The sequence below is a fragment of the Osmerus mordax genome, chromosome 2 (genome assembly GCF_038355195.1).
Source record: "Osmerus mordax isolate fOsmMor3 chromosome 2, fOsmMor3.pri, whole genome shotgun sequence".
Taxonomy (NCBI): domain Eukaryota; kingdom Metazoa; phylum Chordata; class Actinopteri; order Osmeriformes; family Osmeridae; genus Osmerus; species Osmerus mordax.
The window spans coordinates 19,320,071-19,340,808 of NC_090051.1; the positions used below are offsets into that span (position 1 = coordinate 19,320,071).

The 20,738-nt window shown below is 40.2% G+C and overlaps 1 protein-coding gene across 2 annotated transcripts; it reads right to left on the reverse strand.

Moving 5' to 3' along the window:
* Window positions 1-1,686: 1,686 nt before the first annotated feature.
* On the reverse strand, window positions 1,687-10,470 carry glra2 (glycine receptor, alpha 2). Of its 2 annotated transcripts, none has more exons than XM_067256499.1 (9): window positions 10,391-10,470; window positions 9,557-9,678; window positions 7,114-7,181; window positions 5,547-5,770; window positions 4,260-4,342; window positions 3,980-4,117; window positions 3,518-3,732; window positions 2,328-2,477; window positions 1,687-1,968 (listed from the first exon to the last, which is right to left on the reverse strand). In XM_067256499.1, the coding sequence occupies exons 1-9, from the start codon at window positions 10,456-10,458 to the stop codon at window positions 1,687-1,689; spliced, it is 1,350 nt and encodes a 449-aa protein (XP_067112600.1). In that variant the 5' UTR covers window positions 10,459-10,470. The 2 variants fall into 2 exon arrangements, with proteins under 2 accessions (XP_067112600.1, XP_067112590.1); XM_067256489.1 differs by lacking the exon at window positions 7,114-7,181 and adding an exon at window positions 7,255-7,322 and having other exon boundaries at window positions 10,391-10,458.
* Window positions 10,471-20,738: the final 10,268 nt, after the last annotated feature.

The following is a 20,738-nucleotide window of genomic DNA, read 5'->3' on the forward strand; positions in this document are numbered from 1 at the left end:
TGTCCATTAGTGAGTGAAATCTTTTTCTATGACCAAATAGTCATGTAATCATCATTAACATTAGAAAGTGTAGGCAGCTGTTGATAAAAGTAGAAAGACCTGAAATCTGAATCAAATGAATTCAGGTGATTTCCTACAATATACAGAATATATTCAGACACACTGTGAATGTGGTGCACACTCAACTTTATTGATGTACAGTAAAGTAAATAACCTATTACCAGTATCAGCTTTCAAGAAAAGAGTTCACCACATTTTATCAGGAGTGCAAGGACCAGTAGCTGCTCTACACCATGAGTGTCATGAGGATCTCTTTACTAGTTGCATGACTGTATATAATGCCAAGTGTGGCAACCCAATGAGGGCATGTCAACACTGTGGCAGAGAAGTGAGGGGGATGCATTCAACAGTCCTCATAGGAATTTTAAATATACATAGTTTTTATAAACAATTTCCCTCATGACAATAAACAGCTCAGTACAGTAAATCTACAAAAGACGTACACTTCATCTCTAAAACCATACCTAGAATACCTGCAATATTGACCTGTGATACATATTCATTGGCATATGGCAATTTTGAAAAATGTAGTTATGTGTCAGTAATTTGCCATTCGTAATAATAGTCTTTCATGATTGTTCATTTTTAGAATGGACCTACCTGCTAAATGACTAAATGTAAATGTAATGGAACATAAGCCGGGTTACAATACATCACCTATGTTAATGTGAGACTGAAAAAAATACCAATTGAACAGATGGAATTTGAAACTGCCAAAGATTCACTGAATCAACAATAAAAATAAACATTCGGGTGACATCAATAATGCAACAATATGACTTACTATACATAGACCGAAACTGAACAAGAACAGACATCCATCCAGCCCTAGATAGAAGAGCTTCAGATAAGCAGTGCTTCTGACAGACAGCTGAGCAGCAAGAAATGCTGCTTTGTGAAAAATAGGGAAGCATCGTTTCATCTAATCAAATCCATGATATCAAAGGCCATGGGTTGTTCATAGAATTGCGGTATCCAACTGCCAATTCAGAATGTTATCATTTCACAGCCTCACACACATGAAAAGGACGTGTGTCTGGTGCTTTCTAAATATGTGTGCGCGCGCGCATTAGCTCTCTAAATAATGAACAGAAGAGCTATATTTTTCCATTTATAGAAATGGTGACGAACTGCAGTACAATTGTATAAAACAGCTCTGAACATTCTCAATACGAAACATATTTTCCTTCCAACACTCAGAGGTCTAACTTTACCTGAAATCCTGACCACCATAAATATACAAATCCATGAAATGTTGCTCCACTGCAAGATGGAACCAATGCAAAGGCAGTGTTGTTTTGTTTGGTAATATTTGGTCCACTTCTCCATTACTATACTGTGCTTTGAGTAAAAACCAGTGAAAATTCTCCAGGAGGCAATATGCAGCAATAGAACAAACAAATTATTTTCTGTTTCACCAATTCTTCCACTCGTAAATCAATACGTGCCTTTGTCTAGGGTTTTGTACAAACATCTACTTGTATCCCTGAAAGAACATCACCCACAACATCACTGTGCATTTTCTCAGTGTACAGTCTCCTAACTAACGCTTCTCTGTGGCGTCCAAGAATTTCTCACCCAGAGAAACAAGGAAGAGAAATGGGTTAAACCTATGGGACAGATCAACTACTCTTTGTGGATGTCCTCATGCCTGATGATCTTGTACGTGATCCAGTAGAATATGTTGAAGATAAGGAAGGCCAACGGAAAGGCTGCTCTGGAGATTGTGTCAATCCTTTTGGCCCTGTCCACAAACTTCTTCTTCATCGTGTCAATGTCTTTTTGTACAGGTGGTGGCGGGGCAGGGACTGGGCCGGTATTTTTCACAGCATTCCCATCCTTCATCTGCAGACACTGAGTCACGCCATAGCCAGAGAAGTTGAAACGTCCATCTCTCATGTCATCATCCTGGTGAAATAAAACAAACGAGGGATTGTTCTTCTTCTTAGTGGAGAAAACAGCATGACTTTATGCTCACACATACATTATGCACACAGGACCATGGGCCGTATGTCAGACTGCGACTCGGGTGTTTGCCTGTAGATACGCGTAGTCCCAATGTTCAGGGACTTCATAAACACTGGATTAACAGCTGAATGATCCCAGTTATTCTGATCCTAGACAGCCTGACACACGTTCCCAGTAACATGACAAACTGGCACATCATTTCTTAATCAGACAAGGACAACCCCATTCGGTTTCTCAGGGGTCAATATCAGAGAACAACATATTTTTAAGAGGCACTGCAGTGTCCCAGCAGTGTTTACCTTGTGATTCCGCCTCTGTCTTCGCCTCAAGCGAAGGAATTCCTTCTGTTGCCTAGAGACAAAGTTAACTCCAGCATATTCCAGTAGTGCAGCAAAGACAAACAGAAGACAAACTGCCATCCATATATCAATAGCCTTCACGTAAGATACCTGCAAGAAAGACAAACCAATAGTATTTGTGAAATATTCTTATGTGACAATGTGTGTATTTGACTGCATATGCTTTATTGCAGCAGAAAGTTTACTTTTCAAATTGATCATGCATTCACAGATCTTCTGGTTTAAAGATCAAATTCCTTTCACAGACACACAATATGAATTAATTAGAAGTGTTAGGAACTCAATTGAGTAAATAATTGCTTATTTAAGTACAGAGGTAACACAAAGGATATTGCAGCCAGCAATATTCATGAGCCTAAAGTCTTTCATCTTCCTCTGCGCTGATCAGATGAGATGAACACTTGCCTACCTGAGCCTGAAGTTGCTTCCTTATTCATCACAGAATGACCTCTCCCCTGTCTCTAACGATGGCAGATAATTTGCATGGTGTGAAAAAAAAACAGCTCCAGTTTTTGAGAGCACTCGAGGCATATTCAGCTTGTGTTTTTGTATGCTGGACCTCTCTGAAGGCCTCCATCTAAATATTTATCAGTGTACGTCTCTTTCATGTGGGCCTGTCTGACGTGGCCAAGACCTCAACGGTCATACGCGGGCCAGTGAGTGGGAGTGATTGATCATCAAGAGATGACTCATACTGCTTGTGCTCCCTTTTGCTAGCGTAAATGAAAAAGCCAATTTAGAGACAGAGAGTTGGAAAATAAAGCTCTTTGTATCCACTGCTGTAGTTAGAACATTATTTACACTCACACAATCTGTCTGGTGTGTTAAGTCTTTTTTGTTGTTGCAAAGGAATGTCTTGAGAGGCTCTGATTTAAAAGTTATTGATTTAAATGAAAAACTCCTCGGATTAACTGGTTGCTTAGGCATACCTATTTGTTTTTCTGATTTCTATTGGGATCCAATATTTGAAATTCAGCAAAGCATGAACATCTTATTAGCCTTTACAGTTTGATTCGTGAGGATGACTTTAGCTAATTATACATGAGTGGTTGAGCTAAATGCAACCCATTAAGGCCCATCGTCAGACAGACTGTCCACTCATGCAGAGAATACGAAGACAAGAGCTTCACCTTTGGTAGGGAGGCCCTGGAGCCAGAGCTCTGCGTTGTCATGGTGAGCACTGTGGTGATGCCCAGTGCCACTCTGGCCGGCGCGGCGTCCATGTTAATCCAGAAGGAGACCCAGGAGAGGATGACGATGAGGAGGGAGGGGATGTACATCTGGATCAGGTAATAGCCCATCTGACGCTCCAGGTGGAACTTGACCTCGATGCAGGTGAACTTACCTGAGGAACCCCACACAGAGACACGTCAGCTACAGCACAGAGACGGATGTGTTGTGCAAAGGACAAAAAACGGGGTCGTTGTTCCAGGGGCATAAGTTTGTTTTCAGATTTGAGTGGGACAGCTTCTTTTTTGATTCTATCGAGGTTGCAGCCGATGTGGGTGGGACAGATTTTCCAAAATCGGGTGGGACATGACCCAGGTCTAATGAAACCTACGCCCCCTGCACGATTCACTGTGACTATTGACCTGTGTTGTAGTGCTTGGTACAGTAGCCCAGCTCCTTCTCATCTCTCATGATGAACTGAGGCAGGGTGAGCCCGTCCGCCACCTGCACAGGTCCGTCTCCCAGCCACTCAAAGATCAAATCGTTCATGGTGTAGCCAACTGCAGGGAGCGGCAAAGAAAATGCAGACAAAAACAATGTGATTTTAGAGACATTTTCAACACAAAAGTCTTCAGTCACAAGTGAATGGGTCATGTACAAGGATTTGAATGGTTTGATGATAGAGTTTGAATCAATACTTACAGCTCTCCAACTGCATCGTGCATGTCTGGACATCCATGGGGAAGTTTTTCAGATCCATTGGACATGACAGAATGAGAGTCAACCTACAAGGGAGTTAATCAATTCAAAATTGGTGAGCATGCTTGTATTCAGTACTAAAACAGGACAGCACACACATTCTGTATTGCGCCATAGATAATGGTACATATTCCAATATAGATTTTACTAAATTAAATATAAAAAATATCATGAGCAAATTATTTAAGAAAAAGTGAACTCCACAGAGGTTCCGATTGTTATTTCAAGACCTAATACCCAAGCATACTGTATCTATGCTAATTGCATGCTCTTCTCCTGCAGCAAATCCTCATTCTGCTCCTCTACTTCTCCTCTGAGACTCAGTGCCTCCCTCCCACACAGCAGGTGGGATTCCCTTCAGCAGGTTCCTATCACACTTTCATTACTGGGGTTATTGTCTCTGAGATGTATTGTCGTCTCCAGCCGTCATCTCTTTCGTGAATGGAGAGAACGTCTAACCACCTTTCATCTCCTCACAAGCCCCCTGCACCCCTCCACACCTGGGCACCTCTCAGCCACAATCTGCTCTTCAAATGGATACCAAATTGATCTGTATTACATCTGTGCCAGCATTGCCGTGAAGATGCACTATTCTACTGAAGTGATATTGAAATCAAATGAAATGCTTTTTCTTTTTTGTTCTCAAGGGCACATTGGATTTTCAAAGAGAAGGCCATTGAGAAAGAGTCAGCTATGCCTTGTCTACTGGAATCTCTTAAGAGTTAATATTTTTGATCCACTGAAACGTTTAACAAACGTATTGGTATAAAGATTTCCAAGAGAATGATTCCATAAGACTACAGCTTTCCAACAATATACCATATCCTGTCTTAAAGTATGGGAATGCTCTGTTGGTTGTTTTTCTCATGCAAAGCTCTGGTAAGGAAACTGTACATTGTACAGAGCAGGGCAGACAAGCCCCTCCTGCAGAGCGTATAGTTTATTGAGACAAATCCCATGATGGCCACATACTCAGACTCAGTCTTTGATGTAGGAACCATTCTCTTACAAGGATAATTACATGTACGGGGCCTGGAGGTAGACTACAGCTGAAAAGAAGCCCTTGAATGTCTGCTGAAATCACAATGGGTTTGAATTTCTGCTGGTTTGTTTGTAAATCTCCACCAAGAAAGTAGTAATTCTCAAGGCACAGAACACAAATATCTGCCCCACTATTGAAAGAATGTATTTGAAACATACCATCTCATAGTAAAATGCCACAAACTTTACCTGATACTGTAGAGAACAGTCCCGTCTTTGAAGATCCTCAGAAGCTTGTTGTCTGTGGTGACATCATGGAAGTTGGCCCCTTTCTCATTGGCAAAGAAGAGATCAGGTTTCCAGATGGAATCCAACATGGAGGGATCCAGGTCCAGAGACGAATCAGGGTATTTGCTGTACGCCAGTCGAGGATCATTCCACTTCTGACGCAAGAAGATGTTCACTCTGTAATCCTGAGGAAATAGAGATCTGTTTATCCACTTTATTGTGAACTTATTTTACATGTACAGTAACACCTGAATGCTCACTAATGAGAAAAACTTTGTGTTTTGAATGTTGTCAGGATCAGTATTTCTGTTCACATTCATACTCTAAAGCCTCTTCTATGATGCAGCAATGTAGGCCAAATTTCTGCCTCAGGTTCGGTTTAAATCATAGGGGCATTCAGTTTTATTGTCGACACCATGTAGTAGATCATTAGTGAGGTTTTTACTGATCCTCGTTACACTTATTGCAGTATTGATGTCCATTCTAAAGTGTACGTTGAAAAATTTACAACAATTAAAACACTGCTCTGTATAACTGTTTGGCAGAAATGACCTAGGATACATTTTTGATGATAGAGTATACACCAATACGTCATTTCTAAATCACCACACACTATCATCATCTGAACACTAAATACATTTTTTGGACTCATTAAAAGGTATTGTCTTTAAATATTATTAGAATCATCATTAGAGAAACAGTAACAGGAAATAGATGATAATACAGTGAATGGTTGACTAAGAAAGTCCTCTGAGTTTTTGAGATGCGGTTATTAAATGTGCAGTTTTCAAGAGGTTTAGTTGGTAACTGATGAAGACATCTTATCAAATGAGATTCCTTTCCTAACCCTCACAGATCATTTTTGGTAAACCACAGAATATTGACGGTTCCAAAGTACCTTTCTGTATTGATTAATAAAGTTCTGGTCTATCAGAATTTGTGTTTCCCTGCTGATATGTATGCATTTGATAACGTTTTTGTTAACAAAAATCCACATATTACTTTCACAAGTTTGAAATGTAATTAAAGAGGCCTTGATAGCAACGATGGAAAGAGATGCAATGCTGGATTCCAGGATTTATATTGTTTACCCCTTTAGCAGTTAGGCATCTTCAGACATTACACTAATTAATCTGTTTGGAGCACTAGCCCTAAGTCCCCCACTTCAGGTATTGGCTGCAATTAAAGTGAATTATTAGCTGGAATTTTCAACGTGAATTATTAAAACAGGAGAATCAAACTCACACATGGAGATGTCATGGGAATAGTAATCTGATACTACCCTAGGGATTATGGGAAAATGTTTGATTCAGCTGTGTGTGTGATGGCCCCTATCATTTTCCTGCTGGACACGCCAATAGGCTAAAGAGATGGCACAAACTGGATCATGTCTCGTGAATAAATAAAAATGAGAAATAAAAATCCAAAACATCCATGTTGAGTTAAGAAATCGAATGGATCAGTCTTAACTCCAGAGCAAAGAGCAAGGCTGTATTAGCATGGCCAAGCAATGCAATGCTCAACTCACCATTGTAGTTTCTGCTATTGAACCAAAGCTGTTGATAAATATGTTGCAGGTAACATTAACTGGTGGACCTGCAGGTTGGACGATAAATAACATTGACATGTTTGACAGGGCAGAAATCCATCAATATGCTCGGTGACTTACCATGGTTGTCTCTGTGACAGAGCCGAAACTGTTGATAAAAATATTGCATGTAACGTTTACAGGTGGACCTGTGAAATGGAATGAGAATGAGGTGATAAATAAAAAGTAAAGGAATCTTTATCGCCAAAATACTGCTAAACTGAAAGGAGGAGTTTAGAATACTGTAGATGACAAAACATAGACAGTGAGAAATAAGGTTCTGTTTGTCGTAAGATAGGCATAATTAGTTGTGACTGCAAACTGTCTTTGATTTAATTTCCGTAACAAAATACTCTTTCCGTATTTGTGTATTAATACAAACGAGGGATAATGTTCAGCAAAGCATCCTGTGTGTTTCATGCTTTGCCAGTGACTGACTCTTCAAACAAATGTTTCCTCAAAAGCATGCCAGGTACGAACACTAGCTACGCAGTGATAAGATTAAATATTCAACAGTCCCTGATAATGGTAATTTGAAATAGACAGTCATATCATAGTATTTGTGTTGCTTGATAGGGTGTCTGAATATTGAATTAATGAGATGTTAAGGTATGGAATGTTGTATATTGAAACATTATTGAACATACATACAGTATTATACACAATAATCAGAAATAATATTTCCACTGATATCTTATGCACACATTGGAAAATGACTGGTAAATTAGTAATGCAACATGAAATCTGTGTATAATTTAAATTATATAGAGAAACAAATAGTAAAGCGAAAAACATAATCTATAAACACTGTCATGAATTTTGTATGAAAAAGTAAACTCTGTGTCAAACTCTTTTACTCCCCAGATCCTTCTGAAGGGAGATCTCCCAGTGAGCACAAACAGTTTTACCCTCCAAAAGCAGTTGAAAGATCTTGGTCTCAGTGTGCTAAGTGAAGTTGTGAGCGCTGTGCCCTTCCTCTGTGTTTTCCTCATCAATATTTCATGGGATTTGGTATTAATATTTGCCTCAGTTTGTAGTTGAGAAGCTGCATTTAACTGTAGTGGCAGAAAATTGAAACAGAATAAGTTCTGGACAGACATATGTAGGTCAGCCTTCAGCCGTATGGTTTCAATCAGTATTCTTAGTAGCAGTGTAGATGACAAACAGGTTTTTTTTCGGTGACAACAACAAAGGCAGTGAATACCTCTGTTTTGAGAATGAGAAATAAAAGAGTAAGAGTGAGAAAGAGCAAAAAAAGAGAGCTTGTGAAAAACAGAGAGAGAAAGAGACAGAGAGATAGAGACAGAGAAAGCGACAGAGAGACATAGAAAGAAAGAGACAGAGACGGAGAGATGGAGAGAAATAGAGACAGGGTCAATTGTAGACAGCTTGCTTAGGTCCATGAGTTTTATCTCCATCTTCTTGTCTGCTCCTTACAAATCCAGAATGTTCTCACACAAATGAAAACAGTTCCTGCTGTTCCTCCATCTCTCAAAACACTAGCAGGCGTAAAACAGACACGTCTTTGTCTCGTCCTCATTCTCTGTCTGAGATCTTGTCTACCTTTGTTGTCCTGTTCCTCCAGATCGAGTACATAGATCTGGGCCAGCGGTTCTGTCTTACTGACCAAAAGGTTTGTCTGTCGGTGTCGGTGTTTAGTCAGCTATATTTGTCTGTGGTGGCGCTCCCAGACTACCAGCAGCCTTAAATCCAGACCCCCCCCAAACCCGGGTGGAGGGGTGGGTTGTGCCCCTCCGTATGCCCAAATCCCAGTCTGCCCCTACCCCAGTTCTTTTCTCCCTCCCCCGCATCCTATTGTCAGTCAGCTCTATCACAGGGACAGATGCTGAGTCTCTCCCCAGCATCACGGCAGCACAGTGGAAGACCTGAGCGGCCGACAGCCTGGCTAGGGGGATCCCATCCATCATCTGGCCTGTCACGGTGGCATCTCTGTCTGTTTGCAGCGCTCATGATCGGCAACCTCACTGTTATTGTTGTCTGGCTCTGTTTCCAATACCCATCTACACTAATTCTACGGGGGGATATAAACCTGTCAGATGTGAGTAACTGACATAATGCCATGTTCAAAGGTTCAACCCCCAAATCATATAATTCCTGCTGGGATGATTATGTTCCTGTCTACAAAAGTGATATATAACCTGTCATCATTTAGATGTGTGCTTTTTTCCAAGGGGGCTGTTTTGTCAATAGTCAAACTGAGAATCCATTCTTTATAATCTAGTCTAATAGTAGAGGTCTCCTCTGCCTGATTATTTATGTTTTGCTTTTGATGATGTATTTGAGCTTTGTGACAAAGATTATCAAGAAGAAGAAGAAGAAGAAAGAAAAATAACATAATCATGGAAAAATAACAAAAACCAACCTTTGAAGTTCGGTCTTATTCGGGCATCATAACCAGATGTTCGACCCATAAGAGAGTCCAGGAAGTCCGAGGGAGACAAGTTTGTTGATGACCTGGACTCATGCTCTTTGGCATCCACAACCCTGTGACAGACACAAGAAACACGGCCAGTCCTGCTCAATCACATAGAACCGGTGTAGGAGAGAAAGGAAATTGGAAACCGTGTCTGAAACAGTCGGTAATTATACGATTAAACGTTATTTATTTTATTTTTCTTATAGATATTAGAATGTGTCACCTATTCATCGACACAGTTATAAATAATTGACTGTAGCAGCACATTATTTCATGACAACGCCCACAGACGGTGATTAACTTGGCAAAACACCAACAATGATCTTTGCTTGCAATGTCAGGGACGTCCATCCGTGACTTGATTGGAACAACTTCACTTAATCCATAATGGTAGGGCAGCTGTATACAGACCAACAAACTATGGACCTAAAATGCACGTTGTCATAGGAATGTCGTGTATGCCATAACTCAGGTATTTAGGTGTAATACAAGCAGCAGGAGGGAAACCATTCACAACCCTAATTCCAGTCTACCGCCCTTATGCTATCCACACTGAGTGTATCAACATTTTCAGCTGTCCCGTTATCAAATACGATCCAATACATTCTGCGTCAACGCTCATTTCCTCAAACTTTCTTGTGCGAGGGAAAGTTTCTTTGAAGATCATTAAGGATTTTTGCTTTGAAAAGATACACCCAATCTTTCAACATTATAAAACATTAACCATCTGTTTCCTATAAGTTTTCAGGAGGTTCTTAGTTCATAAGATCATACACATACCTTAAGTTGCTGATCTCCATTAAACATGCAAGTAAAGCTGTCAAGACTATGATAAAGGCGCGATTCATTCCTCTTGATTTTCCTAAATCTTTACTTTTTTATTTCTTCCATATGTATAAAAAGGCTATTGGTCAAGCACATAATCCAAACAGAAAAATCGCTTTCTTTCTGTCCAAAGCGCAGTTGAATTTTCTCGTGGCACTCAGAAACGCAGGAGGCATTCCAGTCCGTAGGATCATAGTTTAGTTTGATGAAACACGGATTCCTTGATGTAGTTGGCTATTCTTGAGGAGAACGTATAAAGAAACATAAATTCAGAGTCATTGACGCCGCAAAAAAGAACCTGTGGATAACGTAAGAAGGTGCGAAATATCCCCAATACCCAACATAGAACGATTAGCAGGGCGTTTCCTTACATTCAAAAACAAAATGTAAAGCCAACATGCTTGTTAGTTAAGTATTGTTTGAAAAGTGTAATATTTTTTCTGATTAGTGGACCCTCCAATGTTGAGGAATCAGAGAGCAGTGGACGTCTTCTCCGATTCAGCGCTTGGACAGCTCCCGGTGTCTTTGCGCGCAAGCGCAACGTTTTAAACTGCAGGACGTGAGGTGATTTTCAATAAGTCAAATAAACGACGAAGTCAACAATTACAAAACAATGTAACCTCTATTGAACCAATCAATCTCGGTTTACAATCCCCCCCAAATTGCAAAAGACTACATGGATGTGCAAGTGCATGCTTTATGGCAGCATCTCACAAATGCGCGCCAACAGAGCTTGTGTTGGGGGAGTGGGACATATAGTTGTCATATTCATGGCTCTGCAAGTGCGCCTCGATACATTGAATGACAATGTACAGTATAGATATTATGTAGATTATACATGCATTTCGGATAAAACAATCAGAAATCAGGACCTCAATAATGCAATCCAAAACCAATTTAGCAGAGTCCAGACACTATGTCAAAGTAGACAAACGTTCATATAGAAAAGTATAGCGTTTGTCTCTTAGCAACATATAGAAACCCTATGTAATACAAATACATTAAAAAACACTTATTAATTAAGAACAAAATAAACTTAAACTAACAGTACATTTCATAATCAAAATAATAGTAATATCCTGAAATCAATCATTGAGGCTCTATCATATACTCTTTTCCCAGGCCTGTTTGTGTTCCCCAGTTATTGTTTTAGTCTCTGTACATTTTACCTTCAAATGAACAAATCAAGAAACTCTGAAATGAAGGCAACCTACTAAATGAAAACAGTGGTACATTCAACAGAATAATGGATTTATAATCATTAAATCAGGAAAGTGTTTCATGATAATGAGAATTTTATTGTATTCATGATTATTGATAGAAATGCAGACCCTCAGATATGGTGTAAACAAAAGATCCACCTGCAAAAAGCCTCTGGGAATGTATTTGGTACCCTGGTTGCCCTGGAAACAGATTTCATCATCGAAAATGCTGAAAGGTTGGCTACCCAGAGTGAGACAGGGAGGGACATCTGGCAGATAGATATGAGTTTGGAGACAGACAGAAAGGCAGAAATTGCCAATTTCGTAACACATGACCAAATCACACATTACTGTATATACTATACCGTTGTCCTGGTAATGAAAACACTGTCTGAAGTGTGTCAGCTTTAAGCAAGCCCCTGAGTTGCCTGCAGGTGTCTCACAGTCCATACACATGAATGACATTCTATTTGGGCAAGGAAGCAAGCGTGAAAAAGAAAAAGCCTGTTGTTCATTCATGCCAAGCCATCCAGAGGCATTTAACGATTACTCCTCGACATAACACGTGGTTAACTGTTATGACATGTTTGGAGCAAAGTAACACTTCAGCCTGGTGGGCTGTTACTGCCCTGCTTCCTGGTGGTTTGCTGTGGGAGGCTGACTGTCTAAGCCCAAGAAGGACATGCTAAACTCCCCCATCTCCCCACTTAATGCTATGGCCTAAACAGCAAGTGTCACATTTGATCTCATGGTACAAGATAAGCATGGTTTTCTCTGGCTTAAGGCTTCCCATGTTCTGTCATTTGAGCTGCTGCAAATTGATTGACAATAACAGACTAATGATAGATAAGACTATATTTATGGACATCAGTATGGTAGGTCTTTGAATAAAATGTGCATATTTACCATTTCAGTGTGCTTTGGAGTTGACACCAAAAGATTTTGAATCATCTAGGGCATGAGTAAATACTTCAAACCCTTAAAGATGCAGGAAAACCTCAATTGAGCATCCTGCAAAAGAATCCAGCCCTATTTGAACAGAAAATGAAAAATTAGATTAGGTTAGGGGTCAGAACTAATTTGACCCTCTTGTCATTTAGTCACCATCAGAAAGACAGACTCAATTGGCTTGACTGTGTTACAACCGACAACCCAGACCTCAATTGGCCATTAGTCTCATGAGAAAGGACTTTGGGCCAGACGGGTCACATAATTAAGGGCCTAAAACTGTATTCAGAGTGTCACCAAAATATGTCTCTCTATGTTGAAAGAGCTAGACGGATGAAACCCCTGACATGAGCTAACCCTTTTATTCCTCTAGGTCTTGCCATTAAAAAAAGACTCTGTGTGGGCCGAACCTCTTGAAAGCCGTCGAGTTACGAGACAGACAGGTTCCTGTTGCCTGCTTTTCTACAGGGGATTTTACTGTACATCCCAGGTTTATAGGGCAGTCCATTTAAACGCGACACAACTTTCACATGTAAACAAAAAGTTTTAAGTGCAGCTGTTACTGAGTGTTTTTTATTTTTATTACCATTTTGTGAAAACATGCTTTTGTAAGAATATCACTTTTACAAGGATATCACTCTGAGCTAGACAATGCTCTCCAGTGCTGTTTTGTGGAAGTTGAAAAGTGATTATGAGAGAACATGTTGTCACACTGGGCATGTCCACTTGATTGGTGTGGGTTTAAGGCGACATGACATTATCTTCAGGAGAACACACTTGAGGCAGTCACCTGTAGAAAGCCTCTATTCGTTTCCCAGTCAGGGGTAAGGCTGCTGTCATCGATCCCCTTGAATGAGCAGAGAGGAGAAGATAAGCCGGACTGGCTGAAGAGAAGCCCACCTGAAAACAACCAGCAGAATGAAGCCACCCTGATGCTCATGTGCACTGGAGCGACTCCAATCATGCATGGGGAAGTATCCATTGCAACATCGATCCCATATATTATTATTTTTTATCTCACTCTCGGATTTTTTCCACTTTCATCATTCATTCCATGGATCTGAACGTAACTATGCTGGCGAGCTGGGCTGTCACTGGTGCTTAAAGATGTTGAGGTGAGATTTCTAAGCTGACAGATACAGCAGAGGAAACATGGGATGGATTTAATGAGAGGATGTCTGTGGACTATGAGGAGGATGTATGAATTCAGACACAACCCCTACAATTATCATAATCTTCCTCTTCTAATCAAATGGGGTTATTTTTAGTACCTTGACAAACACACAGAGGATGACAAACACAATGCAGACATGGGCCCATGTTTTACAAAAGGGATTTCTGTATGCTAGACATGGGTGAGGTTCCTTCTCAGAGGGTTCTTGAGAAGCTAGTGGCTTATGGATCCTGGTGGTGTAACCTGTTTCATGACCCAGGGGAACGTGGCTCTGAGGGGTCATTTCTCCCCCCAGGGCAGGAGGGGAGAGGGGACTCTCAGTGGAGCCCACACGCCAATCACAACCCTCCCCCATTAATGTAGGAACAACCTGGCAGTCACTGAGCCTTTCTCCATCGCTGAGCAGTGAAACCCCTGCTGATCCTCAGTCTAGACCTTTACTTTATGCTCCACGGCCACTGGTTACAACAAGATACCCTGTCGCCCTGCCTGATTACAGGATGTGAATTTATTGAACTGTTCCAGTCCTCTTTAAGGGGAGGGAGGGTGGTCCGATGGACCTGAGGTTCATATAGTCTGGTAACCATAATATACAGTTATGGTTACAGTGTAGACTCACAGGGTAACTGTCAATTTCAAATCCTCTGGATCATGTGGGGTAGTTCACCTGCATGCCTTCCTCTCCAGTTAAACATGTGGGTTCCAAATGTTCATTTATTCACCCAAAATCCAAACAAGCACACTTCCTTTCCTTGCCCAACATCTGCTTGATGTTGACACTGGCTCACTCTCTTATCTGTTTCTGCCTGGCAGGCTTGTCTCACTGAGCAATGTCACTGGAACTGGGCACTGTCAAAAGGATGAGAGAGGAGATCAAACACCAACTCGCTTGCTGAACTTGCTTACGTCTTTTCCCCCTCAGTGGAACTTCGAAATATGTCACAGGATCACTCACCATTACTGTGAATGCAAACAGAGAAACATAAGTTATTATCCTGCTCTTGCTAATGCTTCTGTGTAAACTATTGTCTCACTATGTGCCAGCTTGTGTTGGAATTCTAATGTTTGTTGAAATAGCAACCCAGTTTCAGTCATATTTCGCACCTCCGGTTGAACAATCCCTGTGGTGACGACTGTTGGCTGATGAAACTGATTGTTTCATCCGCCTGGGTCTTTGAGCGGAAACGGGGAAATTCTTCCCTTGATAGTTGTTATCATTCCATTTCATGTAGGAGCCAGGGGCTATGAAATGAATAGTATAGATGCGCAATATCCACAACAAGGCCATATTACATGCAAAAAATAGAGAACATAATGTAGTTACAGAAAATATGGCTACGTAAAAGTGATTAGCATGATTCTGTCAACAACAAATAAACATACACTAAAGATGAATTACTGTCACATTCAGAATTCACCCTTATCCTTATCGAGAAGCCTCCATATTGTCGGTAGAAAGTAGACAATTTCTCTTTTTTGCTGTGACGTTGAACTGTACATAGACTTTGAGATGCATTGCTTCTGGGACTGCAAATAAGGCATTTAAAATGGCACCAAAAGCATAACAATATACTGTACATTAATAGCCGAAGGCGATCCATCAAAACCAAACAGCTCTCATTATTCAACATTAGTGTTTTCACTCTTTACATGTCAAGTGCTCTCTCCTGCATCATGTCACTCAGAATCACAATACAAACAGACTGTATTGTATGCACTGTGAACCTGCTATACGTAGTACATAAGGTTCCACAATTAAACTACAATTTTTGCCTATTTGGTTTAGTTCAACTGTGCTTTATCAACTTTTTCTCATGTTATTTTATTAGCATATAATATGGATGCAATAACATGCCGTAGATTTGGAAAATACATTTTCTATTTTAATATGTTCACAAAATTATAATTAATTGTGTCTTATTGTAATACCTTTTTCAGAGTAGAATTGGATTCCTTCCTGCTCAGGATCATGTTCAAACAAACCTGTTTAATTAATCGTAGGATTAAAAAAAAATCTGAAAGTACAGGTACTGCAGTTGAAACTATTGTTATCTCATGAGACAAACATTGAAAATGATTTTAAGCTTCACTAACTTTATTTTAGTTCCCATTTTTTCCATGCACGATATAATTACAAACCTCAAGTAGAGCATCTTTAATTGTTTCCAAATCAAATTCTACATGGGAATAAAATTAGTTTTCCAGTGTGAAATACTAACATCTATCTGGAAACAAATGACGTTCATAATGTTTGTTACAGGAAATGTACTTACCATACACCTTCTCATTTCAATATTGCTATAGCTCAAGGTATTTTATTGGATGTATGTTGAAAGGTAATTTGTGTGCAGATTTGTGAAATCCTATGTTTGGAGATATGTCTGCCTTTGCTGTGAGGAGGTGTAGCACGTCAGAAGAAGACCAGTGAGCTCTTATTACTGAAGCCGAACCTCTTATGCCTGAGCTCACACTCCAGAGCTGTCAACAGCTAGCGGCATGAACCTATGAATAATTGAAGAATTCCAATGAATAGAATGCATCTGAATTTGTTCATTCATCACACAGAAAAATTGATAATGTCAAAAGAACATTCTCGATGTGTATCTGAACCTCTCAGATGTTGATGTTGGGCTGTGTTTTAGCGGTTTCTGTTCATAAGACGGGGGTGGTAATGTATGTGTGCTTCTGGATGTCGAACTCTAATAAGGTAAAAATCGTGACGTGACAGAAACAGGAGGCGAGTCAACAGTGCAGCGTGTGGATCTGCGGCCGAAGGGGTATCCCTGGATTCATTTTTCTTTCCTTTAAGCATGTTGCTATGGGAACACAATGAACTTTTTTCTATCTGGTAGGGTGAAATACTGTGAAATTTTGCATCCCTTTTTAGATTATTTTACTTACATTAAATAATTCAGGCCTTGCTGTTCCTCTTATCCAAAACAAAAACTGGTGGGACAAGGTACATTGTCTCAGAGACCATCTCATAAGAGCTGTTCTTAACTATACCATACTAGGCTAGTTCACTGATCAGTCACAATAAGCCTCCAGACCGACTGGAGAGCTCAAACTGAAGAGGACATCTCATTATGCAAATAAGGAGAAAGGACCGCTTGTTAAGCAAACTATCTGGAAGTCTTGAGCGTTGGACAGTGTCAGTGAATACATTTAATTAATCACAGAAAAAGTCCAGCAACTGCTATTTGTTGGCCTATATAGTTCTGCAATTGGCACGCCACACCAAAACAGGACTCCTTGGATTGACACAAGATTGATTTCTTTTCCTGCCTTCATCTAATTTGGTACTTGCCAGCTCTCAATAAGTGCACCCCCCCTCTCTGAATCTGTTACTGTTGATCCTCCTACATAAACAGACACCTTGGTTTGAATCCACCTGTTACAAGGTCCCATCGGTGTGCTCCACTTGCTGGCTCCGTTATCACTTTGGAACCATTTTTAGAACACAGGCGCGCAGTAAATACAGTTTCCATGGAAACATCTCCGAGACACACATTGATAAGCGGATTGGTGTGCATGCACTTCTCTGATGACGGATGCAACCTCAGAAGCCAGGAGTGTTTCAGCTGGTGAGCACAATTAAACACTGGCAAACGCATTCCGGAAAAGAGATCCATAGAAATAAAGAAATTATTTTGATTTCTTATTATAAATCAGAGATAGTGAACAGCTCTCATCTGGCTTGGCACAACTAGCATCTTGTTCTGGTGTCTGCTTCTCTGTCTGAAAGAGCAGTAAGAAATGTGCTTAAACTCCAACTCCAATTTGCTTTGAAAATGGATATTATTGACATACAATTGTTTTCTGAAGCTTGCAGAGAAACAATCAGGCACAGTTAGATTTTAGTGGAATCAATAGACTCAATTAAATGGAGCAGGAGGCAATTAGCGCAACAATATTACATTTACATTTCTCTCTGCCATGTCATTGATGAAGGAGCTAGACATGAAATACAGTTTGTGAGTCATATGTAAAACTCAGACATCAGACATTCCGATGTCTAAAGTCTTCAGCACCTACACTTAAATTTCACAAGCCATGAAAAGGAAAGTAAATCAATACAATGTTCATAAGTGGTTCCTGTTTTGTGAGTCTTACAGCACTCTGAGTAGAGACTGCTTCACTGAGGCCATTGAGAGACAAACCGAACTGCACTGCCGTCGAGGACAACCTGAGAGAGGGCTGTGCTTGATGGCTCCCCCCCCCCCAGTGATTTTAGAACGCCCCAGGGGAGCTAGGCGGAAAGTACAAGAGCGCTGACCTAAAAAAAACCTGACTTCCGACAGCTTTCTGAAGCACTAAAAACACCAACTGAGAACAGCGTACAGTAAAGAAGTGGATATGCATTAAATAGGTTTCTTCTCCAAGGAATGGGTTGGTGAACAAGAAGGGCGTGACCTCTTTTAACATGTCAGAAGGGCTTATAGGGCTCACAATGCTTGGTACTTGGTACTTGGTTGTTGTTGAAGAACTACAGGCTAACAGTTAGCAGGGATTGGTGACGACTTACTGTACTATGGACTAGGACCTTGGTTTGCACCTACCCTAAATAACAGTGGACCACTGTTCCTTAACGCACACACATACACACGTACGGAGAAACTCCTGTACACAGAAACACATAGAAGACCAAAGACTAAGAAAGTGTCCTCAGAAGTCAAATCTTTCCTTAGTTTACTATTCTTCAGAGGACTTTGGATCCCCCACCACAAAAAATAACTAAACATGCCCCCCCCCACACACACACACACACACACACACAAACACACACACACAAAGTAGTGTAAGTCAAAGGAGTGTATTGAAGCTGAGTAATGCTCCCCATTGGCAGACGGCTGTGTGTCGATTCTCTAATTAGGCTCAGACCTGAGAGAAAATGATGACTTATTGGCACCTGGCACTGAATACATCACAGTCAAGATCACAGTTTAGTCACTAAACTTTTCTCGAATGGACTAGAAGTTTGCCAAGTTAATTTGAAAATGTAATTACTTTTCTACACAGCAAAACAGTAACATACCTTAAACCACAATGTCACACAAAATAAAGTGAATTTGTCAGAAATGAGCCATTAGACACACAATTGTCAGAATGATTAAATAAGTAGCACATCTAAAATCTATAAAATCTCAAATACAAAGAAAACTGGGCCACTTTTCTACTCTAACCAATAGAGTCATAATTCAGCCTTTTTTCAGTTGCAGTTGTCAGGGTGTGGCCGTGACAGCAGTATTACAATTGAGACAGAAAATGGCAATTAGTGGGGACTTTTGTGAGTTCAGCATCAAAGCAAAATATAATATGATCACAGCATAAAAGCTTCTTTTTTTTCCCCTCTCTATGCATGTTATTTTTACATTGCAAATGTATGCAATTAATGAGCCATGTATGCTCATTTAGATACATGACTTGGACAGAATGCAAATTATTTTAATCCATGGCCTTGCAAATGAATTGGATATGATATCATAATTTGATCATGATGGGCCGAGGCACGAAGCTGCTTTCTCATCTATACTTGCTTTAAACACAACGCTTTCTGACAATTAAGACAAGCCACAACAGATGGATGTAGAGACGCCTGGTTGACTTCTGCAAACAAACTACATACAATAAAACAGAGATGATAGAGACTGGCAGGGTTACATTATGATACATTTAACAAGACAGCAAACACTTGACACAAATGAGGAGCGAACAAACAGCTGTGTAATAATTTGCAGCTCACTAATGACCTCTAATTCTATGAATCACAGCTAGATCTTGTTGACACAAGGCACAATCAACCACAACAAAAAAACAACATTCTACAAACTACAGAATGAATACAATATTAGATGAAACATGTAACCTCCAATTAGTATTTTACAAAGGGAATGGAAAAGATTGTATTCAGTCTTCAGAAGAATTATTACTTTCTTAAGACAGACATGCAATAACAATCTTGCAAATGAATAGTGGGACATGACTCTAATATAATACCAGCAGGGAAGACAGCAACTCAGTTTGACAGAGTTGGCATTTAGGTGAAATAAATGTAAAGAGAATGTATTGTTTCTAGAGACATATTGAGAAAGAAACACAAGCCTGTCTTGTCTATCAGCTGGCAAAATTTACAGGGTCAATAAAACAGAAGTCCAATCGATCCAAGGGGCCAAAGGGGTCAAAGTTGAAACAATAATTGTGTTTTGGCAGAAGGAGTGAAAGTGAGATGTTTGATGATAACCCACTGTGTTACCTCAGACCAAGGGTGGAATCTGCTCTGGAGTAATATCCCTGTTTCAGATTAGCCAGAGGGCCAGCGCTGTGGATATAAAAAGAAATGAATGAGAGGACAAGGGGATGGAAAATAGCTCCACTGAAGGAAAAAGCAGTGGGAGAGCATTGGGTTAAATTATTTACTCATAACAACACTTTTAAATCAGGCCGATCTGTCAGTGTGTGAAAACGTATGCTTGAAAATAATGCTTATTTGGATTGGCAGGTAATTTCATGCTTGTAACGTGATTGTAAGGAGAACAGTCACACAATATTCTATATAATAAGGTCAGCTGGTGCTGTGACTTTAGCCCCTTTCATGCTCCATATCAAGCCAGAACTTCAAACTGATCCATCCTATACAGCTACTGTACTGTGGTGAGCATGGCCCAAGGGGCCCCCATCTCAAACTGTCAGATGACTGTCTCTGCAGCTAGATTTATATTGCAGTCAGTGCTGTTTGCCTCTGTACGGTACTCTGGGAGAAGACAGTATGCTTTGTTAGGGGTTGTGTGGGTTTTACAAAGGAGCATTGGTTCCTGTTCAAGTGTGTGAAATGCTTTTGGTCTGCAATAAACTGTCAGTATCGACAACTATTGTTTTTGTCCAAAGTGGAGTTATACTGTAATACAAAAAACTGTTTAACTATCTTGCACCTCTGCACCCGAAAGGGAAAACAGAAAACTGTAAATGACTGCTTGTATCT

Coding starts and splice junctions, on each gene's coding strand:
- glra2 (XM_067256499.1), bottom strand. CDS start 10,458: ATGAATCGCGCCTTTATCATAGTCTTGACAGCTTTACTTGCATGTTTA. Junction 4,343..5,546: donor ACTGTTCTCTACAGTATCAG/GTAAAGTTTGTG, acceptor ACTCCCTTGTAG/GTTGACTCTCATTCTGTCAT. Junction 3,733..3,979: donor TACCAAGCACTACAACACAG/GTCAATAGTCAC, acceptor GGGGTTCCTCAG/GTAAGTTCACCTGCATCGAG.